The 26,299-nt window shown below is 35.0% G+C and overlaps 1 protein-coding gene across 1 annotated transcript in view; it reads left to right on the top strand.

Annotated features, from left to right (window-relative positions):
- The window catches only part of GABRG1 (gamma-aminobutyric acid type A receptor subunit gamma1), a 51,291-nt gene that overhangs the window by 12,658 nt on the left and 12,334 nt on the right, over positions 1-26,299 (top strand). Inside the window, exons 2-8 of the mRNA XM_036332843.1 lie at positions 4,749-4,897; positions 8,184-8,251; positions 16,047-16,267; positions 16,964-17,046; positions 20,470-20,607; positions 20,723-20,875; positions 24,250-24,461. Of these exons, the coding sequence (XP_036188736.1) occupies positions 4,749-4,897; positions 8,184-8,251; positions 16,047-16,267; positions 16,964-17,046; positions 20,470-20,607; positions 20,723-20,875; positions 24,250-24,461 (1,024 nt within the window). The remainder of the gene's footprint in view (positions 1-4,748; positions 4,898-8,183; positions 8,252-16,046; positions 16,268-16,963; positions 17,047-20,469; positions 20,608-20,722; positions 20,876-24,249; positions 24,462-26,299) is intronic.

Genomic DNA, 26,299 nt, shown 5'->3' with positions numbered 1-26,299 from the left:
TTTAGAAAAAGATGCAATGTGATCAACTTCCTGCTAGAGCTAAGCACTGAACAGATTGTAAACACATAGCAGAGAACAGCTACTTAACTTTCTTGTCTTGGCTCCCTTTGCCCTCCTAAATTTCAAGTCATTCCTCTCTTTGTGTGTCAAATGGTGGGTCCCATATTTCTTTGTGTTAATAAAATAATCACCACATCGAGTGATTTTACCTCCCTACAACCCTGACAGTTCAGATTGGTAAGTCTGTTACATATCACTTTTTTAGATATTTTACTTCCCTACCAACTTTAATAAGTAATAAAAAAAAAAACTAAAAACCTACAAAGAATTTTTTATACAAAAGAATTTAACAAATACAGTATAAAGGTGAAAAGAAAATAGCAATTTTTTTTCTTAAATTTCTTATTTTATTTTCTTTGACTTCTCTATCTTAAAATCAGAGCTTACACTTACTCTTTAAAAGCTAGTACTCATAGGCTTTGACATTAGGGTCTCTTCTCCTCTGAAACATGACAGGCATGTTCTTTACTGAAACTTGTCACTTGACCACTATGCTTATAGGAGCTGATGTTTATGAATAAACACAATTTAAGTTGCCATGGCCAATAGATCACAGAGGAGGCCTGGATTTGGAGGTTCATCCGCCTTTTCTGAACAGGCTAATGGAAGAGCCTTCCCCTGGAGTCAGAACCAGGACATTCACACTCACCTTTATATGAACTATACTCAGGGTGACTGTATAATTTACCATCCAAATTAGGTCACTTTGCCAGTGAAGGAGGGTGCTATTAATAATTGCTAGTATTCTGGAAAAACAGGTGTAAACCAGGCCATCCGGGGTAAACCTCAATGAATGTTTATCCTGTGTATGAAAAATGGTTTATATTCATTGATTGACTTGCTAGGGGTCTGGTGCAAAGACGGCGCTCCTCCAGAGGACTGGCGATGGGGCTGTCAATCAGCTATGTCCCCATGGCAGGAGAACAGAGTTGCAAATTTTCAGAGCTGCCACTATCGATTTCTTGGCAGGTGATAGAGCTCTGCTTCTCTCTATAAGAGGCTCCAGTTAATTATTTATTTGTTATGATTAGAAATGTGTTTCAGAGCACTATCTGGCGGTGCATAGGAAAAGATAGGAATGAATGTCAAGTTAACTCATTTTTGTGTATTTATATTTCAAAATTATACAGAAAGATTATAGTATACTATAAATATACCAAAAATAAATAAGTTTTGTCTGTCTCTATGATTGTAGCCTGCTTAGTGTATTCATTAGGCTACTTTCCATTAAATCTTTAGCCATTCTATAAATCAGTTTTAATAATCAGTTTTAATAATAGTTTTAAAATAGTGGTACATGTTATTTTTCATATAACATTAATTGCATCATATGAATAAATCATAATTTACTTAAACATAGTCATAATGTTTAAAATTTGCCTGCCACAGATAATACTGTGATAAGCATCTTTATATGTAATGGTTTTCTGTATCATTTATTTTATTTTTTTTTCCACCACCATTTATCCCCTCTATATCCTCTTCTACCTCCATTCCCCCTTCCCCCTAAATCATCTCACTGTTGCCCATGTCCATGAATTATGTATCATTTTATTAGTTTTTCCTTCATTACAAAAATAAGCTAGTTTAGATCATGAATGTAATGTTATTTGTCTCTGTGTTTCAGCACATACCACATTTGTAGTACGTAATATTTCTCCATATGTGAATTACAGAGTTGGATTGGATATGTACACACGTTAGATAGTCTTTCTCAACAGAGAAGGTGTGTGATTCCTTGAGATTATTATTTTAACTTCTCAGAACTCAAAGGCAGACACAAGGCATCCTACCCATGCACAATCCGAATGTACTTCAAATTACTTAGCATCACTGATGCATGTGATTATGAATTAGAAAACTCCAAATCCAACCACCCTGATTTGTATAATAAAGATAAAATGAAATTATATTGTGCAAACTTCAAAGGAAAGAAGAAACAAGTCTTCAAACTCAATCAATATTGTTTTAAATCCTGGCTATATTATTTAATAGTGTATGTCCTTGGAAATCTATAAACCCAATTTACATCTGTAAAATAGAACTACTAATATTTTCTTTAATACATTACTCTGGAGTAAATTACATAACATGTGGAAGAAACTTAGTACATAGTTTCTGAAACATGGCAGGCACTGAATGATGCATTATATGCATTCAGTAGCAGGTAATAACAGCAATACATCAAATTTAAAATAAATAATTAGTAAATTAAAATAGTCAAGAACTTAAATGTAAATAAGATTATGTGCATTCAAATTATTTAAAGAAGTCCTTGAACATGTGTAGAATTTCTCAGAATATTACCTAAAATCATAATTGTTTTCCCCAAATGGTTTGAACACTCACTCATCCAACACATATAAATGCTACAAATATCTTTGAGTCTGTGAAAGACATTAATATGTCAGATATGTTATATTAACTATTTTAGAAATGATGACAAGTACTCTTTAATCATCAAAATATTACCAATATGATATTCAAGGTAATTAATGACTAGATTGAAGATAATTCTAAGAGTTTGGAAAGAAGATGTGGAAAAGTTAACCTTAATAAATGTTTTCCTGTTATTGCCAAAAATGAGGAAAGATAGCTTTGTACTATCATTGAGGTCAATTTTCATATTACCTTTGAGCTAGCTGTGAAAAGGGGAATATAAATCACTATGAGCATGCACTTTCTGGAATACAAGGATGCTGATACTGTAAAAACTACAAATATGTGAAAGGAAATCATACTACTGTACCAGTAGTATATACTTTTTGAAGTTAAATATGTCACAACAATTAATATAAATGAGCACTTCAAAATTCTATTAACTAAATGCACCCTAATAGTTTACATAGGAATAAAAATTGTATACTGTAGTAATAAACTACCCCCAAATCTCATGGCTTACAACACTGATTGTTTATTTCTTGTTTAGTCTATATGTTCACTGTGTGTTGACTGTGGCTCTGTCCATGTTACCTTCCCTCCCAGAGTGAAGGAATAGAGTAGCCTCTGTCAGGATGGCTAGTCTTCTGGTAGCAGGACAAGAGCTATATGGTGAATCGTGAACTTACATTAAGCCTCCTGCTCAGTAGTGACACATATCACATATTTTTCATTAGTCAAAGCAAATCACAGGCCACACAAGTTCAGTGAGATGGGGGTGTATAATCCTCTGGCAAGAAGGAGCATTTTAACCCTAAGTTAGAAGTCAGTGGAGTGGAAAGTATAATTCTCTGACAGGAAGGAGAGGAGAAATATTGAGAATAATAACATACTCCAATAATGACTATCAGTAGGTTTATTGTGAAGATCAAATGAGATAGTAAATAATGTAAACTTAAGTTTTAATTTGTAATGCTAATTTATACTCATTAAGGATGAAGAGGGTGGATGTTAACTAAACTTATTTTGGTAATCATTTTTTCAATATACACATATATTATATCATTATGTCATATACCTTCAACTTATACAATATTCTATGTCAATTATATCTGAATAAAACTGGACTTTTAAAAAAATATAAATGGTGTGGGAGCTGCATTAGATAATATTAGATCCAAAGAAAAATAGGTCTGAATGGATAACTTGCATATTCACTATTGGACAGAAGCCAATCTTTGAAATATATATAAATAAAAATTATAGTATGAACTTACCTGATTTTACTAGTATAAGTGTTTAGTGTTTTGACCCTTTTCACTGGAGGACTAAGGCTTACTACAGTAGGGTGTGTTAAGTCCCAGATTATCTTCTTCAAACAAAGATGGAGTTACTTATGGGTAATAAAGTAAGAGTAGCCTGTTACTTATGATGAGTTGTAGATAAATATCTATATTACTTCATTTTCTACCACGATTCAGAAGTAAGCTGAATTCTTAGCAGGAAGCATTAACTGGAGAGTTAGAGCTTGATTCCTAGGGTTGTGCTTGGGCTTGGCTAGTTCCCCACTGTTTCCAGTTTTCTACTGGAAAATAGCAGTGGGCTATTGGGTCCCTAAATTCTAACTTCTAGTTCTAAAATTTGAGAGCCATGCCCCCCAAATATATGTGGAGGGTGTCACCCATGTTGGATTTGATGATACGACAACCTCTGACAAAGTTTTTGGAAAAATATCTCTTGGTTCTTCTAACTTAAAAGGAAAAAGCATAGATGTGTTCAATACTTGTTTCTTTTTACTTCAACCCTTTCTTCACTCATTTTTCCTCATTTCTTCTTTGGTATGCATGCATTTTTATACATGTTATCACACTAATGTTACAACTTTACCTGTATTCATTTATCTTTTAATTTTTATTTTGGGGTGTGGTTATTTAGAGTCACCACATATAGTTGTCCAGATTGTGTCCTGCACAAATCTAGGGCCACCATTCACATTTTCAGTGAATAATTTCTAAGGCCTTTAAGGACCATTGTGGGGATGGCCAATAATTATTTTATTATTGTAATATTATTTTATTTTAATATTGTGTTACATTTCTTGTAATAAATTTTTAACATTTGAGTGTTATTATATTAGTAGAGTTCATATGATGAATACACTAGTCTTACTGAATATAAAATAATTCTAACACTTTTCCCCCCTCTTACTTACTATTCCCTAACAAAAGTATAATAATCTTGAACTAGTTTTTTAAAATACCCAATTTGGTTAACTTCCTATCATCCATTTTATTTTTGGGATTATTTAGTGTTGATAAAGCAGATGATGAAGATGATGAGGATTTAACAGTGAACAAAACCTGGGTCTTGGCACCAAAGATTCATGAAGGAGATATAACACAAATTCTCAATTCATTGCTGCAAGGCTATGACAATAAACTTCGCCCAGATATAGGAGGTAAGTTTTTAGTTATCTTCTGAGATTTGGGGACTATAAAAACCATATTTACTGATATTATTTTAATTTTAGATCACATATTTCTTGAGTGTCTGATGTATGTTAGAGTGCTGGGTTTGACAAGTATTAATTGGAATAGCACTAATTATTAGAATAAAGGCATGTAAACTTTTCTGATGTAATTACTTTACAACTGCTACAATGAAAGATGCAACAGCAAAGTTTAATGAAACTATCTGAGGATTAGAGAGATATTTTATAAAAGAGAATATTTGAGAAATAGGAATTCTAATTTTGTGCCAAAGTCACACTGTGTTTTAATTAATGTAGAATTATAATCCTTGATATTATCCTATATAATAGAAGGGTAATATGCAAATTGTCCCCTCAACCGGGAGTTTGACTCGAGTTCAATCAGGGGGCGGGGTCGGCCCCCCGAATGCCCAGGGCCCCTCCCCCCGGCCGGACCCCAACAGTACACAAATTTGTGCACTGGGCCTCTAGTATTTAGTATATGTAATCCTACTTTGTTCCACTTTGAGATTCCTATTCTAGGTCATTTGCCTTTATATGTAAACTTTATAACATAATTAACTTCTAAGCCCCTCCACCAAATCCTTAAAACAAACAAAATATGTAAATCAGGAAATATTATTTTTGAGATTGCATTAAATATATGGCCAATTATAGGGAGATTGAAATCTTTACTTTATTGAATTTTTATCATACCAAATTCATGAGCATTACATATTTTTCAATGTACATATTTCTTTTTTATTAATATTTCCTGTAATGAAGTATTAAATATATTTTACTAGATTTAATTCTCTATATTTGGAGTTTCAATGCAAGTGTAAATACATTGCATAAATACATTTCTGTTGATATCAGAAAACCAGGATATATCACTCATATCTAAAACTTTCTACACTTTAATTGTGAAAAGTATGTCCTACATATAAAAATGTCCTCAGGAATCATTAACTTCTTGGCATAGAACTATTCAGTCCTTAGTATCATGAAATAAAGAACAGGTAGTCAGTGTTTGTTGATTTATCAAATGAACTGAAAATATCTAATTAAGTAAGAGTGGTATGTTGCACTTAATTGCTTATAAATGGTAGCGAATATACTGAGGAGTGAAACTAATAAACCGATTGCCTAGTTATTAATTGGCTTTCATAAGAACCATTCTGTAAATCTAGCTATAATTCGCTTAATTATATTATAGTTATTGGCTGCAATTCATAGCTAGTCAAAATAAATGGCAAGTGGTTAAAGCACCTCCTCTCAGAAGTCATTAGCCTAAGTTAAATTATAAAACCTTCTATAAATCATATGAGCTACTTTTATTTAAGAAATCTAATTATTGGATAGCAAATCAAATTACACTGTCATGTATAGGTCTGTGAACCTATAGTTTTGTACTGAAACTATTTCTAACAAATCATTTCTTTTTCTAGCTAAGAAATATGTATGCCATAAAATAAATTCTTTGCTTGACGAAAAACAAACTATTTAAATGTTATGGGTTTCTAAGTGTAGTTGTTGTTTTTTTTTTAATTGCAGAGGGTAAGATTAAATGTTGTTATATAATTGTACAGGCACTGTGTTTCAAAATGCTTCAGGTTTCCCACTGAAGCTTGCTAGCCTGGGAGACATGGGACTAAACAGAGACTCAGACAGACTCAGCCAGGTAATAGAGGAGGAGGAGCATCCTGCAGGGGGAACATAGAATCTGAATTGTAAGAGTGGCAAATACTAGGCCAGGAAGAGAAATTAAAGTTTAGAAAGGAGAACTGAGTAAATATTACCAAAAACATGCTACCTTAGAAACATTTATACTACAAGTTGTTTTTTTCTGCTTTATTTCATTTGCACTATCCTATATAATAAAAGGGTAATATGCAAATTGACCCTAACTGCAGAACTACCGGGAACAACCAGTAGCTATGATGCACACTGACTACCAGGGGCAGATGCTCAATGCAGGAGCTGCCCCCTGGTGGTCAGTGCGCTCCTCCAGGGGGAGCTCTGCTCAGCCACAAGCTGGGCTAACAGCTGCCAGCACAGTGGTGTGGTGGGAGCCTCTCCTGCCTCCTCAGCAGTGCTAAGGATGTCCAACTGCGGCTTAGGCAGGGAGCGGGCCTAAGCCAGCAGTTAGACATCCCCTGAGGGCTCCTGGGCTGCCAGAGGTATGTCTGACTGCCAGCTTAGGCCCAATCTCCCCGGGAAGCGGGCCTAATCCAGCAAGTGGACATCCCCCGAGGGGTACTGGACTGCAAGAGGGTGCAGGCCGGGCTGAGGGACCCTCCTTCCCCTGAATGCACAAATTTTTGTGCACCAGGTCTCTAGTCTCTTTATAAAACTGAGTTTTATATGGATTTTGTAAAAATCTATATAAAATAGATTTTTTTCTTATCTACTTTGTGAAACTTTTACAGATATTCCTCAAGAAGCATTTGATATATCATAGAATAAACCATTTATATCATATTTTGTGAAGAAAGGGGGATAAAAGAAATTATGTGAGAATGTTTCTCATAGCAAACAAAAATCTTATGAGTAGAAATTATCATTATCATTATTATGGTAAATCTCATTATAGGAACCAAAAATACCTGGCAAAGGTTGAAAGCCTAAATCATAATCAAATATGGCATGATTATGGATATACTGTAATCATATCATTTGATAAATCTTTATAATACTGACCTGTGCTACACATTTTAATAGAATATAAAATACTGTATATACAACTTAAAGACATACTGAAAAAACACAAATGGTTGTATAAACATGAAGTTCATATGACATTAATAACTTATACTCTGTGAGAATTAAGTAAAAATCTACCTTAAACTGGAGCCAACTATGAACAACCTACAGAAATATTGTTAACAACAAGGGAGGAGCAGGGAAAGGAAAACAATAGGCTCTAAAATCCACGCAAATTCTAAAATTCTGTGACTGTTATAGAGAAAATTATCTAGCAATTTTTATTGAATTCACTTCCTTAGATTTAATAAATTATTTAGGTATTTTAAAAACATTTTTAGGTTGTGCACTAGGATGTTTTCAGTCAAAAATATACTTTGTAAAATCAACTTGTAAACTGAAAGGTGTTTATGTTTCTGTAACATTTTGTGTTCCTTCATTTTCTAGTGAGGGATGCTTTATTATTTAAAAAATAAATAGTAATACTCATTTAGATTTTTAAAACTAAGTTCTATTTAATGAAACCTTTGATCATGTCCTTGACCATTTTTTCTTTGATGTTTTGCAGTGAGGCCCACAGTAATTGAAACTGATATTTATGTAAATAGCATTGGACCAGTAGATCCCATAAATATGGTGAGTAATGAACATTAAAAGAACAAAACTGTGGCATGGAATTCTTGAGTATATACCTCAGTAATGGAATGAACATGCAAGTATTTCTGATCATTAATTCTTAATCAGTTGAGGGCAATACCTCCAATTCCTACATGCCAGGTATGAACAACTGGAGCTAAAATATTCCCATAGCTAAGAATATGTAACCCTTGACTTCAATGGTAGGGTCTATGCTAGGGAATAAAAGCTTATCACCTGAGCCATCACGAGTGGGTCCCTGAAGAAATCTGGGAGAAGATAACCAGAAGGACTGAGGGGAGAGCAGTCGGAGAAGGAAAGGGACTGCCTGCAGAGGACAGAGCAGGAACAGAGCCATAGAGGCCCAAAGCAGACTGAGAAGATCAGGAGACTGTCCAGCAAATTGATAAGCCTGGAACATAAATGCAAGGAAAAGAATTAAAATAATGTTTAGATGCCTTATTAAGGATGGTCATGTAAGCCATAACAGGAAGTTTATGTATTATATGAATTATATCCCATTGGGTAAAAGAAATGACTGGAAGCTTTTTATCACAAGCATATTATAGGCAGATATAATATATATATAGTCCTCACTCACTCAAGGATATGTTTATTGATTTTAGAGTAAGAGAATGGAGAGAGGGAGAGAAAGAGGAGGGGGAGAGAGAGAGAGAGAGAGAGAGAGAGAGAGAGAGAGAGAGAGAGAGAGAGAGAAAGAAACATTGACTGGTTACCCTTCATAAGGGCCCAGATCAGAATGAACCCACAGCCTAAGTATGTCCTGACCAGAAATGGAATTTGCAGACTTTCTGTGTACAGGTTGGTGCTCCAACCAACTGAGCCACACCGGCCAGGGCCACAGATTTATCTTTTATATATTCTATACAAAAGCATAGAAGATGGATGCAAGGGGCCAAGCCAGCTTTAGAGTGACCAGTTAAGAGGTTAATGCATTAGTCTGGACAATAGATCATGAAGGCCTTACCTAGAGTAGTAGCAATTGAGCTGGAGAAGACACTAGTACATTTAAGAAATATTAGATGAGTGAACTCAGAATTTAGAGGTTAATTGGTGGTGCATAGGCTGACTCCAATGTATATAAATGAGAAGACTTTGCAGATGGTAGAGTTACTATTTAAAATACAGATGGAAGAAAGAGGGGTGCAAAAAAGGGACGTATGAAAGTGAGAGGGTTAGGCGAAGAACCAGGAACATATGATATTATATAATTAGAAAAAATAAAGAGCATGAAGAAGAAGGAACTAATTATCAATTGTCAATGTACGTGAGAATCCAATGAAAAATGGATTAAATTGGGCCCACTGGTGTTGGCAGTTAGGTGGAACTGGTTATCTTTGCTAGATGAAATTCCATGAAATGATGAAGGTAGAAAATAAATAATAATTGAATTTTAAATCCCTCCTCCATCCTCAAAATTGGTCTCATATCCCACTTCTTGTCACAGGTCCCTGTAGACATAACATGGGTTATAGGAATAGACAAGCAACATGTGTTGTTGGGTCCATAGTGGGAATGTAGTTTACTTTTATGATTTTGACATACTTCACTGAGAAGAGATTGTGATGAGAATGGTGGTAGATATTGGAGAGAGAGATGAAAGGAAAGAAAATAAGAAAATTCAAAGGAAGGCCATTTAGGATGGAAAATGATAAAGTGTGTTATTTATGTTTTATCTTTACAAATTGAATGGATAGCATTTTATTACTGATTTAAAGACATAATTAACTCCTCCATAGAACCCATCAAAATTTTTAAAAATGGTTAAAAGTGTTCTGCCCCAAACCCTAATAATCCCGTTTCTGTGAGTCAAATTACTTCCTAGGGCCCATTCAGTGGACTCAATAGGGTCTTATATTCCTCTCTCTTGATTTTGTAATCTCTGTTAGCCTTTCAAGACACCAAAAAACAAACAAAACAAAGCAAAAAACTACAGACTAGGTGGCTCAGACAACAGACATTTATTTTTTCCAGTTCTGAAACACAGTAGTCCAAATCAAGATTGTAGCAAGTTTAGTTTTTTCAAACCCTTTCTTCTTTGTTTTCAAATGCCTACCATCTTGCTGTGTCCTCACATGAACTATTCTCTCTGCAAGCACATACCTGGTGTCTCTTTGTGTGTCCGAATTTTATCTTCTAAAAGGACACCAGTCAGATTTGCTTAGGGCCCAGTCCAATAACCTTATTGTAATTTAAAAACCCCCTTAAAGGACTTAGCTCCAGGTACTTCACATTCTGAGGTACTGAGGGTTAGGGCTTCATATGAATTTTGTGGTAATGCACTTCAGCCCATAACACCATCTGAATATAATTCTCTAAGATTTTGCTGATTTGGTCTCTTATTTTACATATTCATTATTACAGCAGTCAAGTTGTTTCTCTATTACAAGGATTTAACCACTTTGTATCCAAATAGTCATCACGCCTAACAAGTGCCTGTGTCTGCTCATTCTCATGGTATTATAGTCAGGCTTTTTTTTTTTTTTCTTACTCAATATGATGTTCCTATGATTGTCATGAACTTTCACAGCTGTCTGCACTGACTGTGGTACTGACAGGATTGGGGCCACACCAGGACATCTTTGTTACCTCATTGCAAATGAATATGAATAGGCTGCGGAGAAGTTGAATTTGACAGTCTGAAATTAGAAACTAACTCTCAGGAAATGTTAGCACTGGAGCAAATATCTGTCAGTAATTAGCTAAATCCTGAGACATGGCGAAAACAATGTTGTAAAGAGAAAAAAAAAAAGAAATGGATATCAGACTTTAAGGAATATGTACATTTAAGGAATATGTACCTCATATGAGGCTGCTGTAAATAACATAGCAAGGTTGGCAAGAAAATTATGATAAAGCAGTGGCAAATAAGCCAAGAAAAAAAAAAGTTTCAATGAAATTTTTAGTGTTAGCTCTGTTTAAATCGAATTCCTATACACCAGTTGATTATTATAAAGACAAATCATTCTAAATATATGTATATATTATTTAACATTATGCAAATATGAGATTTCATAAAACAATATATAACTGAAATGTTAATTTTCTTTTTAGGAGAATCTTAAAATGCTCATTTTTAATTAACCAATGCTTAGAGGAGATAAGCCTGTTAGAGCATATGGAAGTCTACATTTTCATGAATTGTATATTTTTTTGCTCTGGGCCTTTGTTTTCAATTTTAATGAATTCATTAAAGAAAAATATATAGTTGTTAAAATAAACAGAAATAGGATTCAAGGTTATGTTAGTGTTCCAGAGATATTTAACAAGAATGGATACCAAGAGCCATTTATGATAATCTAACTTTATAAAAGTTTCATAGTACTGAAGATTCATTTTCCCGGTGACACAAATTATACACTTGTGACCTGGAACAGTGATAGTTTTTTAAAGGCTAATTAAATTAAATTGTTATTAAAACGGTGATACTGAAGTACATACAGGAAAAAATTAAGAATGTTTGATACTGTTTATTAAAAGAGAAGTATTAGGGATTAATGAGGAGCAGTTTACATAGAAGACTTTTTTAACTAAACAATACAGAAAAATTAAAATTCAGTTTTCATCAAATGAACAAAATTGCTTTGAATGTGAGTGCAATCAAGCAGGCAGACTTGAATATAATTAAGCAAGCAAGAGGGTGGTTTTACAAGTGGGATGGCCAAGTATCAAATGTGTGTGTGTGTGGGGGGGGTAGGTGTATAGTTTAATAATTTATTTGAATATGGTGAGAAATGACTTTTAAGTCTTTTTTGCTTTCTCTTCTTATATCAACCTAATTTTTGGTAATAAACTCTTGAGGCGTATAACTGTGTTCAAACATTCTAAATACACTAGAAAAGCTGGTGCTCACAAACAAATTTTTCTCCATGAATTTCTTCAATTTTAAGGAACACATTTCTTCAACATGATTTGTGCAACTGGACCTAACGTTCAATATGTTTATCACTCTCTCTCTTTTTCTCTGCTCGTACCTCGTGTTCCTTCCTCTCATTTTTTGTTATTGCAGCTTCTCGATTTAAGAAAATAGAATCTGAAGCATAGCTTGTACATATCAAAGAAACCCTGTTTATTCCTTATACTATGTTAAAAGGAAACTGTTACTTCTTGATAGGTATATTAATTTGAGAAATTATGAGTTAAAAAAACCATAAAAAACAAGATTTTTTTTTCCTATCTTGAAAATTGACCTGCATATACTAATGGAGGGGAAGAGAAGGAGTTTAGTCTTTCTGGATGTGATGAATTAAAGTAATTGAAAAAAAAGAATTTATATTTAACAGTTTAAACGTTATTTTCTTCGTTTGTACAATACTTTAAAGCTTATTACCATAGTTTTAATTTCTTTACTTTTTTATATTGCATTAACATATTATTTTTGGCATTAGCTACTTAAATCTACTTTTCACAGGCTTTATTTTAAAACAATATAAAATATAGGTACGTTTTGATTCAACACTAAGAGAGATCAAATAAGAAATTATAAATGAATAGTGTTGTTTTCATTTCTATGCCTCTTTCTCAGTATGCTCATTCATTTACCCATATATATGGCATTAAAGATCTTAGAATTTGAAAATTAAATTAATCTATGATCTTCAAATAATATAAAAATGAGATTAGTTTTTGATATAAACAAATATATTTCTCTCTTATATCATGGTTTTGCTTGCCTTACATGTACTTACTACCTATATTGTAACAGGTGGTTATTTCCCACTAAAATATATTGGCTTCCTTCCTTCAGAGAAGCTAAAACCTAGTGGGGAGAATGTCTAAACAATAAAAAATACAGCAATACAGAAGGTCAAGGGCCAAGAAAAAGGCTGTGTATGAGCTCATATATATTTTAAGTTGCAAATGATGACCTTATGCTGTTTTATATGAAAAAAATGTCATAAAAATAGTGTTTCTGTTTATTATAGAAGAAATTCATGTCTAATATGGGAAAGTTAGAAATTTGATTTAAGTGAAAGAAAAAAATATTCTAGATGGTTGTTATCCAGTATTCATCATTGTTACTTCCAATTTAATAACTCTGTAGATAGCTTTACTAAATACCATAATATTATGCATATTTTATAGTAATGTGTCTTTTCACTCATTATATCACAACTGTCATTCCACCCACACCTCTGAGACCTCTGACACATCTTAGTTAGATTTTGGAGGTCTCTATTTTGAATTATTTTCAAGATAGAGAGCCCCAGGTTAGTTACAATTTTGTCTTTATAGATTAGTAGACATGCTAATGTGGTAGAATGGACCTGTATTACTTGGTGGTTCTGATATCAAGCTTGGCTTGACGAATAAAGTCTGCATGTTGCTGTAAAGGCATTTTTTTAGATGTGATTAACATTTAAATAACTAGACTTTCGGTAAATCAGATTACCCTTTATAAGGTAGGAGGACACCGTCCAATCAGATAAAAGCTTTAAGAGAAAGCACTGAGTGAGGTCCCCTGAGGAAGAGAGATTCTTTCTCCAGACTGCATTTGACTCAAGACTGAAACTTCATCTCCTTCCTGCAAACTACACTTGTACCTTTTCTCAACATGTCTGTAGCCCTTAGATTTGATTTACTGCTAACCATTATCTGGCCCCTCATAATATCTGGACATGTGAATAGATAGTTTAGGGAGAGATTAATTTCCAGGTGGGAAGACCAGATCGCAATCAACCAAATTTTGTAATGAAATTATTCACCTACAATAATTTCTTAGGCAGGTCTGCATTTTATATGAAGTTTTTCTTTCATTACTAGAAAGACAGTAATATTGAATTAGCTAGTTAAGTATGAGACACATGCATAATTGGAAAGCTGACAGTGTAATGGGAAGACTATACTACATAAACTTTCATCAATTATGGTTTGACTTAATGGAGTTAGAAATCAAAATGGCTCACTTCTTCATCTTTACTTACTAATGCTGTGTTCTCAACTCACTTTCGAGGAAGCAAAGTAAATTTCATAATGTTCATTGGCTCTCACATATGTTAAAAGCCCTGTTCCTTATCTCCAAATGTTTATCCTAGAAGCTATTGCACTTGTTCTGGATAAATGGAATTTTCTTTTCATGTTTCTTTTGCTTATTTATTATGCAGCTCATTATAACCTCTAAATGGGAACATGAAGTACAAGAACAGTTGAATCATTTTCTGGAAATTACACTAATACAAACGAGTAAACAAAATTGTATTTTCGATGACATATAAAACGGCACAAATTTTAATGACCTTCTTAGTGAGACACTTATTAAGGATTAGTAATTTAAAAGACCTTGGAAATATTAACCTCTGTTATGGATTTGGGAAGGACAGATTATGAAGACTTCATTCTCTCCTTGATCCTAGATTGAGGGGATAACTTTGAATAGAAAAATTTCACATGTCCTCAATACTCTCTGCTTGGGAGAGTTTGACACTTCAGAAGTCATTGCTCTTTCAACAGTGGTTAGCACTTTTATAAACAGGTATTCTAAAGAAGATCCTGTCAGCTGCTCCTAAGGAAAATTCACAGCTGCTTGCTAAACCCCACCCCTCGGACAGGTAATTATCAAGTGTCACTTTTAATGCCCTGTTAGTTTGGAATACTGCAGCCAAATATCCCCACCAAGTAGCATGAGGTTTCCTCTAGCAACCAATGTTGGATCTTCGCCTAGCCATACTCCTGGCACATATGTATGCCTCTTCCATTATTTTAAGCTGTTTGTGCCACTTGACTACATGCCAATGAACAACAAAATTCTGGCACATCATGTAGATTAAATACTCTTCCTGAGATCTACCATATCTACTGATGATCTACTCCTCAGAATGGGCGTGAGCCTTCTTACTATTTCATTTACTATTAAAACTAGAAACCATGTCATTAACCCAGGTTACACTCTTAGACTCTGAATGGTTCATCATTTGTGTCAGTCGAAAAGGCTGTTTGGATCAAGTATAATTTCTCCCAAAGAAAATACATCCAGCCTGAGAAGCAGGAGGTCAGGCTAGGCATGAATGAAAACTATTATGAAGATAACACAAGAATAGCGTGGTGTGTGTGTTTATGTGTCTTTGCTTTAAAACAATTGAAAACAGTAATCTAAGTAATCATAATTAATTTTTTGTACAAAAATAATGTAAGGGATTTTAGGTAATTTGGTGAATATTAATATCTTAATTTTTTTAAAAATATATTTTATTGATTTTTTACAGAGAGGAAGGGAGAGAGATAGAGAGTCAGAAACATCGATGAGAGAGAAACATCGATCAGGTGCCTCTTGCACACTCCCCACCGGGGATGTGCCTGCAACCAAGGTACATGCCCTTGACCGGAATCGAAACTGGGACCCTTGAGTCCGCAGGCCGACGCTCCATCCACTGAGCCAAACTGATCAGGGCAATTTTTAATTTTTTACTTCGTATTGTTTTCTGTGACTTAAGCACAATGTGAATATCACAAAAGTAATGTAATTGTTAACAAGACAATTTGCTTTTGTATTTAATGATAATATCCAACATATTATAAAATCTTGAATAAAATTTCCAAAAAATAAAGCCACATTAAGCAGCAGTGATTACTAGAAATATTGGATTATTTTTACATGACTCTTGTAAACAATTAAAAAAAAATTGGATTATGACATTTTTTTTTTGTCCCAAAAGACCAAGTTTAATTGCTATTAACTTATAGAAACTTTTTAAATATAAAAATTCAAACATCTAAAGAAAATGTACAAAAGAGTGGCTTTACTATTACATGCTATTATCTTCTTTTTGTCTTTCAGGAATACACAATTGATATTATTTTTGCCCAAACCTGGTTTGATAGTCGTTTAAAATTCAATAGTACCATGAAAGTGCTTGTACTTAACAGTAATATGGTTGGGAAAATTTGGATTCCTGATACTTTCTTCAGAAATTCAAGAAAATCTGATGCTCATTGGATAACGACTCCTAATCGTCTGCTTCGAATTTGGAATGACGGACGAGTCCTATATACTTTAAGGTAGTACTGTTTTAAAAAGTGTCATTGCTCTAACTTATTTTTCGTGCTAATATTTGGTCAATTCATGAATTTCCACTTTTTAAAGTTGCAGAGTAAGTAAGACCTATGATGCTCCTTTTATACATTAAAATGAGTATGGTGAAATTTTTTTAAAACACTCAAGTTCAGAGTAACACAGTGATTTTTTTTTATAATGTAGTAAAAAAAGTCCTTAAGAAAAGATTAAATGAATGCTGATGTGTACTATTCAGGTTTATCTAATTCATTGTCATGAGCATATCTAATGGATTATTCTTAAGGATAACTCATAATGGAAAGATGTTCATGATAAGTTAAGAGAAAAACTTATCATACTTAACCATGTACACTCTGCTAATTGTTTGTGTGTGTGCACATGCACAAGCCCATATGTATGTGTATTGATCCCCTGAAGCACAAATTTTTAACTGTAAAAAGACATTCTACTAACTGGATACAGAGATAGTTTAGTTGGCTAGAGAGGGAAATGTTAGAATTATCTAACTCATTTATGAATGTTATAATATTGCCACTTAAGATTTAAAGATAATAGTATTATTTCCTAGTATATCAAAGTTCATTATTGTAGGCCAAAATTATGCTTGACAACTAGAGAAAATATTTACAATATTTGAAATTACTTCTCATTTTTAATATTTATTTTTTCCATCTAAATAGATTGACAATTAATGCAGAATGTTATCTTCAGCTTCATAACTTTCCTATGGATGAACATTCCTGTCCACTAGAATTTTCAAGCTGTAAGTGATAAAGTACATAATAATTTCTTAGATCAACAGATATATAGAGACTAATGAGAATAACAAAACAACATATCAAAATGTCTGGGATGTAGCGAAAGCAGTAATAAGAGGGAAGTTTATATCATTACAGGCCAATCTCAAGAAGCAAGAGAAATACCAAGTAAAAAACCTAACATTAAATCTTAAGGACCTAGAAAACAAAGAACAAAAATGACCCAAAATCAACCTAAGCAAGGAAATAGTAAAAATTAGAGCCGAATTAAAAGAAATAGTGAACAAAAGGACTACACACAAAAAATATTAATACAGCAAAGATCTGATTCTTTGAAAAGATTAATAAAATGGACAAACCCCTGGCTGACTCGCTAAGGAAAAAAGAGAAAAAACTCATATAAACAAAATGGGAAATGAAACAGAAGTTACCACAGACACCACAGATGTACAAAGGTTCATACTAGAGCATTATGAAAGACTATATTCCACCAAATTCTTTAACTTAGGAGAAATGGATAAATTCCTAGAAATATATTACTTTCTAGACTGAATCATAAAGAATTGGAAAATCTAAACAGACTGGTCAATAGAGAGGAAATTAAAACAACCATCAAAAACCTCCTAAAATATAAAAGTCCAGGACCAGATGGCTTCACCAGTGAATTCTACCAAACATTCAAAAAGACTTGATACCTATCCTGCTCAAACTTTTCAAAAAACAAAAGAAAAGGAAGAAGAGACCATACTTCCTGCCATTTTATGTGGCAGCTTAATGCTGACACCAAAAATCGCCAACGGTAACACAAGAAAGAAAACTATAGACCAATATCTCTGATGAATACTGGTGCAAAAGTCCTAAATAAAACACTATCAAATGGAATGCAACAATATATTAAACAATTAATACATTATGATCAAGTGGAATTCATTCTAGAGGCACAATGACGTTTCGGCATATGCAAATCAATCAATGTAATACGCCACATTAACAAAAGATTAAAAAATCGTATGACCTTATCAATAGATGCAGAAAATGCATCTGATAAGATACAATATCCATTTCTGATTAAAACACTCAATAAAATGGGCATAGAAGAAAAGTACCTTCACATAATAAAGGCCATATATGAGAAACCCTCACCTAATATAGTCAATTGTGAAAAACTGAAAGTTTTTTCTAAGATTAGGAATAAGACAAGGATGTCCATTCTCACCACTCTTATTCAACACTAGAGGCCCGGTGCACAATATTTTTGCACAGGTAGGGTCCCTAGGCCTGGCAGGTGATCAGGACCCATCAGGGTCTTCTGGCTGCTGGCCAGGGCCTTCCTTTCTCAGCTGCCAGCTGCCAGTGGGGGCCTTCCTTTACTCCCCAGTGCCCCCCGGTGGTCAGCGCACATCATAGTGAGTTATCAAACTCCCGGTCTCCTGACCAAATTCCCAAGGGGATACTTTGCCTATTAGTCTTTTATATATATATTAGAGGCCCGGTGCACAAAAATTTGTGCACTCGGTGGGGGGGGGGGGGAGGGGGGAGGTCCCTCAGCCCAGCCTGTGCCCTCTCACAGTCTGGGACTCCTCGGGGGTTGACCATCTGCTGGCTGAGGCCTGCTCCCCAGGGGATTGGGCCTAAACTGGCAGTCAGACATCCCTCTGGCAGCCCGGCAGCCTTCGGGGGATGTCCACTTGCCAGCGGGGAGCAGACCTAAGCTGCAGTCAGACAACCTTAGCGCTGCTGAGGAGGCAGGAAAGGCTCTCACCACCACCGCTGTACTGGCAGCCGTGAACCTGACTTGTGGCTGAGCAGAGCTCCTCCATGTGGGAGCTCACTGACCACCAGAAGGCAGCTCCTGCATTGAGCGTCTGCTCCCTGGTGGTCAGTGTGTGTCATAGTGACCAGTCATTCCCAGTCATTCTGCTGGTTAAATTTGCATATTACCCATTTATTATATAAAATAGAGGCCTGGTGCATGGGTGGGGGCCGGCTGGTTTGCCCTGAAGGGTGGCCTGGATCAGGGTGGGGGTCCTGCTGGGGTGCCTGGCCAGCCTGGGTAAGGGGCTGATGTCTGTTTGCAGGCTGCTCAAACCCCCTTTAGGGTGGGGGTGCACACTGGGGTGCCTGGCAAGCCTGGATGAGGGGCTGAGGGCTGTTTTTAGGCGAGCCAAGCCTGCAACTGAAGCTCCCAGTCTCTCCTTTTTTTCTTTTTTTTTTGTTATTCTGGGATTTATTTACCTTCTGTAATTGAAACTTTGTTGCGGCTCCAGCTCTGAGGCCAGCTGGCTGAAAGCAGGTATCTGGGGTTTGTTTAGCTTCTATAATTGCAACATAGTTGCTTAGAGTGCAGCTCAGAGCCCGGCTGTGGCAGGCGGGGAATCTTGGCTTCCTCCATTGCTGGGGCAACCAAGCCTCCTGTTGGCTTCAGCTGCGTGGCTGCCGGCCGCCATCTTGGTTGGCAGTTAATTTGCATATCGCCCTGATTAGCCAAAGGGAAGCGTAGCGGAGGCATGGTTAATTACCATGTTTGTCTATTATTAGATAGGATATATAGCTAGTCCTGGAAGTCTTAACAAGAGCAATAAGGCAAGAGAAAGAAATAAAAGCATCCAAATAAGGAAGAAGTATGACTGTCACTTTTTGTGGGTAATATGATTCTGTATATAGAAAACCCTAAAGACTCCATCAAAATACTATTAGAAACAATAAACAAATACAGTAAAGTTGCAGGATACAAAACATACAAAAAAATCTACTGCATAAATATTTTTATTTATTTATTTTTTAAATATATATTTTATTGATTTTTCACAGAGAGGAAGAGAGAGGGATAGAGAGTTAGAAACATCGATGAGACAGAAACATCGATCAGCTGCCTCTTGCACACATCCTACTGGGGATGTGCCCACAACCAAGGTACATGCCCTTGGCCGGTATTGAACCTGGGACCCTTCAGTCTGCAGGCCTACGCTCTATCCACTGAGCCAAACCAGTCAGGGCTGCATAAATATTTTTAAAGAAGCAAAATATAAAATAATAATTCAGTAAAGCAGCAATCAAGTAGAGTTCAAAAAAATAAACTATTTTTTTTCAGAAATGCATACCATAATATCTATAACTACAAAAAATTAAAGAATTATCTGAGAAAGCAGGTTAGTGTTTACCTCTAGTTGGGAGAGGAAATGCTATATTGGGGTTGTCACATGAGATTTCCTGGATGCTAGCAGGGTTCTATTTCCTAATTTATGTGGAGTCACATGAATTATCATTATTCTTTAAAATATACACAAGTTTTATGGGGTATTTTTTGACATATAGTAGAAGAGTGAAGAAGAATTTCAAAAAATTTGTCTTTGGATAATGTTGGTCTGGTAACTGTAACAGATTTGGATCTTGCTAATTTATATATTTTATTTCAATATATTATCTAGATGGATACCCTAAAAATGAAATTGAATATAAGTGGAAAAAACCTTCTGTAGAAGTGGCTGATCCTAAATATTGGAGATTATATCAGTTTGCATTTGTAGGGTTGCGGAACTCAACTGAAATTTATCACACAATCTCTGGTAAGAAAGAAACACAAAATTAGTGAAATAGCATTTGTATTTCAATCTATGGGTTGGACTCTATACTTTTGTATTTATTTTATAACCAAAATAAAACCTTTTTTTTTTCTTTCAGGGGATTATGTTATCATGACAATTTTTTTTGACCTGAGCAGACGAATGGGATATTTCACTATTCAGACCTACATCCCATGTATTCTGACAGTTGTTCTTTCTTGGGTGTCTTTCTGGATCAATAAAGATGCAGTACCTGCAAGAACCTCACTGGGTACGACACATAATATTATGCTATAATAACATGGGACTTTTACAAATATTTTAATGTGATAAACTTTATTGTTGAATATATTAGAATATTCCTCTACACTACAATCAAGCAAAAATTAAGTTACTCTACTGCAATATAGTGTTGAAATGCATACATGAAAAGCAAAATGAAATAGGAATGCAAAGAACTTAAAACTTCAGAAAATATGTTTATTGTTTCCACTACTAGAGGCCAAGGAAAGCATGCATACACAGCAAGAATTAACACATAAAAATCATACAGAAGCACTGAATTTAATTTAGTCAACAATTGCAATCACTTTTCATCAAGATTTTATTTTCTTTTTTTAGCTGGATCACTAATAGCCAACATTTATTGACTAGTGTGTGTTAAGAAGGCTTTGAAGTGCCTTACTCTGACAATGGTGCTAATGAATAGTCAACTGTTCTAAAGGGCAGGTTGCTGAAAGGAACAAGAATCTTTTTGTTGTTGTTGTTATTACTCCTCACCCAAGGATATTTTTTCCATTGATTTTTAGAGAAAGTGGGAGGGAGGCTGGGGGAGAGAGAGAGAGAACTATTGATGTGTACCACATATGCCCTGGCCAGGGCCAGGGAAGGAACCTGCAACCCAGGCATGTGCCCATGACCAGGAAGGAAACTGCAACCCTCTGGTGTACAGGCCAGTGCTCTAGCCACTTGGCAACACTGGCCAGGGCAGAAACAATTATCTTATAGGCTTTGGTAATCTATAGACTGTGGACGTAGTCTGTGAATACTTCTGAGAGTTTCCTATAACATAACACTGATTTAAAAGGTAATTTGTAATTCACACTTGATATAATAGACTTTTGTTTTCATTCTTTAGCAACCCATTACAATAATCAACATCATATAAAAAAAATTTTCTAATTACTATACATTTGTTTAAAAAACTAAAGGCCCAATACACAAAATTCATGAAAGAGTAAGCCTTCCTTCCCCCAGCTGCTGGCACTGGCTTCCCTCTGGTACCCGGGGTCCAGGCTTCTCTCTGGCCGCCAGCAGGCACCCAGGACCCAGGCTTCCCTAGCAGCCCTGGCTTCGTCAGGAAGGTCATCCAGAAGGACATCTGGTCTAATTAGCATATTTTGCATTCATTATTATAGATGACACCTTAAATTCATGCATTAACATACAATGACAATTCATTGATCAATTCCCAAGAATACAATAGTGCAGGAAGTGAATCACATTACTGAAAATTGTGTCTTACAAAACAAAGAAAGTTAGAGCTTTTGCTTTTTTCAATAGCAAAGAGATTTTCATTTTGTTTCTATGATAGCTGGTGAATAACTTCACTCATAAATACAGTAGAATGCAAATCACATAAAAGTAGCAAGATAAAGCCCGAGGCATCCAGCTCTATGCTTGGAAACGCATTTCCTTTGGGAGTCTAAGCAGAAATGTAGACATAGCTAGTGGATAAAATGCACTCATACCTGAGATTTGTTTTCTATTTAAAATAATTGTAATTTCAAATTACATTTCATGCCAAGGGAAAAGAAATGATTTTAGATTATTTATATGCTACTTTGAATATAACAGATATTATATTTTTGTTTTAAAACATTATTCTTGTATTTTTCCAAAAAGGATTTGAATAAATTAATTATACTATTGGATGTGTCTGAAGCCAAAAATCATATTCCACAGTTTCATGAAAGAAAATAGCCAGTTGTGGAATTTTTGCATGAATTAATATTTTAATATTAGTATAGCAAGTTTAAAGATAAGTGATACTCAGATCTATCTTGAAGAATATCTTATAACTGTGGATCCTATGTAGCTGGAATATAAAGCTTTTGATATTTGAAGGAAAGTTCTCCGAGCTCATTTATTCCACATTGCATTTTTACAAACTTGTATCAAATGCTTTTGATGAAAGAGGCAGCGTTCTAGGCGCTTTAGTATTATTAGTGAACAATATTTGTGAAATCCTCATGTCTATGGCATTTATGTTTTTGTGGCATATAGAGTTAATGTACAAATATAAAAAGCATAGAAAAAATTTCAATGAGTAATAAAGGTTATAAAGAGAAAGCAAAAACATGGCTAGAGAATGGCACTAGCTGTTGATAGACATAATGTTTGGTATTTTATGTTGTGGAGTCGGGCTAGACCTCTCTGAGGAGGTAGCAGGGACTTGGGCAGTGCGGCAGCTGGCCTGGTGGATAACCGGTAGAAAGATGGTGCAGGCAGGGAGAACAGAAGGTTCTGAAGCGGACCTTCCTCGCCATGCCATGCTTGGAGTTCAGAAAGGTACCTGTGGCTGGGGCTGACTGAGAAGTGGTAAAAAATGAAATTAGAGAGGTGGGCAGTGGTGTGATTACATAAAGTTTAGTAGGTTTTTCTAAGGACTTTAAGGACTTCTTGGTTTTTATTCCAAATGTGGTAGGAGATTATAGGATTTTGAACAGGAAAGCCATAGAGGAAACATTAGAGAATCTGCTTAATAACACGATAGAATTCAAAAGACTAAAATTTTCCAGAGTATATCATAAAATATACTCTAAAAATAATATGTATAATAATGCCTTCATATATTTAGAAATTAAAGCATGCCCTTTTAGATAACCCTTGGATCAAAGAGAAATTAGAAAATGTTTCAAAATAAATTTAATAGATATTTAATATATATAAATATTTGCAAAACACAGGTAAAGCATTGCTTAAAGGGAAATTATAGTTTTAAATATGTTTTTATTTATTTTTAGAGGGAGAGGGAAGGAGAAGGAGAAAGAGATAAAATCAACGATGAGAGAGACACATAGATCGGCTGCTTTATGCATGCCCCCTCCTGGGGATCGAGCCCATAACTCAGGCATGTGCCCTGACCTGGGAATCAAATCCAGGGCCTTTTGGTCCACAGGACAACGCTCAATCCACTTAGCCATACCAGCCTGGCAGAAGTTATAGCTTTATAATGCTGATATTAGAAATGAAGAAAGATTTAAAGTCTATAGTCTAAGTATCCCCTTTAAGAACACATAAAATAAATACCTTTTTGCAGGGCGGGGTAAAAGTAGGTGTACAGGCAGCCTTGTGACAGTTAAACATCGAATAGTCTGTTACTATAGAGCAAGGGAAGGATGGGTACAGGGAGTCACGTCCTTGCAGTCCACGGAATTTAGATGACTAAAACACGGACAGGAGAACACATTGAACATAATGTAGCTATGGTTACCAGTATTTCTTTCCCCTGTAAATCACAGTAATCATACCCTTTTGTGTCCATTGTTTATTGCTGCTCACAATATTGCCAAATCAGAAGAAAGGATGAAAACGGTCTGTGAGGTTATTTTTCATCTTCTATTTGTTTCCCTCCCTCCGCAGGCATTACCACAGTTTTGACCATGACCACTCTGAGTACCATAGCCAGGAAGTCCTTACCTAAGGTTTCCTACGTGACTGCGATGGATCTCTTTGTTTCTGTGTGTTTCATTTTCGTTTTTGCAGCCTTGATGGAATATGGCACCTTGCATTATTTTACCAGCAACGAACGAGCAAAGGCTGCTAGAGACAGAAAGCTAAAACACAAGGCCTCCGTACGTTAAAAATCTTTATTTTCTAAATGGCAATGTAATATTAGAGATACTGTTTAAATACGCATGTTATACTTACTTAGACAAATATGGGTGCTTGAGGAACCCTGACAAAATATAAACAAAAATAAAATGAAATTGGAGCACCTCACATTGCCCACCAAGGACAGTGCATTTACTAGTGTATTTCCTCTTAGAAGAGACTCTTGGATCACCTTTGTAGAGACTCGTTTCATGTGCCGTGAATTTTCCCAAGTGCTAGGTTCTTATACCTAAAAAAAGTGTTTAAGATCATTCTTTAAAGAGATCCCACATTTGTGTTTAGAATTTGAAAAACAGGTGGCCCACAAAATTAGCTTACCTTGTAGAGACAAAGATTCCTCTTTAACGTTGGTATTCAGCTGTGTTTGAAATGCATAGCCATACAGGTTTTTTTTTTCTTTGTTGTTTTTTTTTTTGTTGTTTGTTTTTTGTTTCTGCATATTTATACTCTACTACTCCCTCTTCCCTATCATGTATCTATCCTAACGTATGTCACATCAAGTTGATATAATTGATTCTAAGATACTCAAGTGTTGGATGATTGACTATAATTTCTTGATATAAAGGCCACTTTAAAACCTTCAAGTAATATCTAACAATGATCACATCAGGTGTTCCTCTAAGTATTTTACATGTGTGATTTCATTATGCTCATATGAGTACAAGTTCAGTAATTTGCACAAGGATAGCCGCAGGAAGTGAAGGATCCATGACTCACATCCAGGTCTTTCTTAGTGCCTGAGCGCAAGTTTGTAACCCTTATTACCTTTTCTCAGAGAACTCAGAAAGTAAACATCCGTTTCTCCAATATTAATTTAAAAAGGCACTTCGCTGCTGACTGCAGAAAATGATTTCAATGTGGATCTGTTCCAAAATACCCAAATAAATGACAACTGTATCAAATGGCCACGATAAGCCTCCCATAGTGTTTATACAGTGAGGCATAGAGTTTTCCACATTATCTCCTAAGCTTGTAAGTTCTAGGATTCGATGATTTTTCTCCCTCCCCCTTTTTCGTTAGTTTCTTTATAAAGCTTTGCCATACTTATAAATTATATTTTACTTTTCATGTAATACTCTAAGGCACAAATCTTTGTGAATTTGTTTTCAGATTCCCACAATATTCCAAGAAAGGAGAGTGCAGTAACTGGCAGTACACATTTGAGAACTTACATTGTAGAATTAGCCTACGAGTGTCTCAAGTTAACGCTATTTTAACTTATGCATAGCACATATTATAACCTGTAAGTGGGCAAATTATCAAAGGACAATGATGTCAACTTTAATATTGATCCGCTAAATTTTAGGTAAGGAAAAATGCAGGTTTTCTACCATTTTCTTTGAATCAAAGCCAATCATCCTCTTCTGGAATTTCCATTTCATCATATATTCATCCATAGCTCTGTTCAGGTACTACCTTGAAATTTTACTTTTGGAAATTGGGAATGAAAGTCAGTCAGTGTACAATATCACATGCGTTCTCTAATCTAATTCTAAGAATATCATGTAGGTACTATTTTTATAGCATCTAAGGACACTCAACCAATAAGTGGCTGCTGCTAATCACTTTAATTCTACATCATGCACTCTCAATCACATTGCATGTCACATTTACTCAGGAAGCTACAAACTGGAGTGCAAACTGTACTATTATGATAATCATTCGTTCACCAAATATTTATTAAAGTCACCCTTGTTCTAAGCACTGCTTTAGAACAGTTATTTGATATAAAATATACATGCTGTGTATTCAAAATTTAGCATAAGGCCCAGGAAACAAAAATACTAAAGGTGAAAAA

Source organism: Myotis myotis, unplaced genomic scaffold, assembly GCF_014108235.1.
Source record: "Myotis myotis isolate mMyoMyo1 unplaced genomic scaffold, mMyoMyo1.p scaffold_m19_p_1, whole genome shotgun sequence".
Lineage (NCBI taxonomy): Eukaryota > Metazoa > Chordata > Mammalia > Chiroptera > Vespertilionidae > Myotis > Myotis myotis.
Note: the sequence above shows the minus strand (reverse complement) of the source record. Positions and strands in the feature narration are given on the sequence as shown.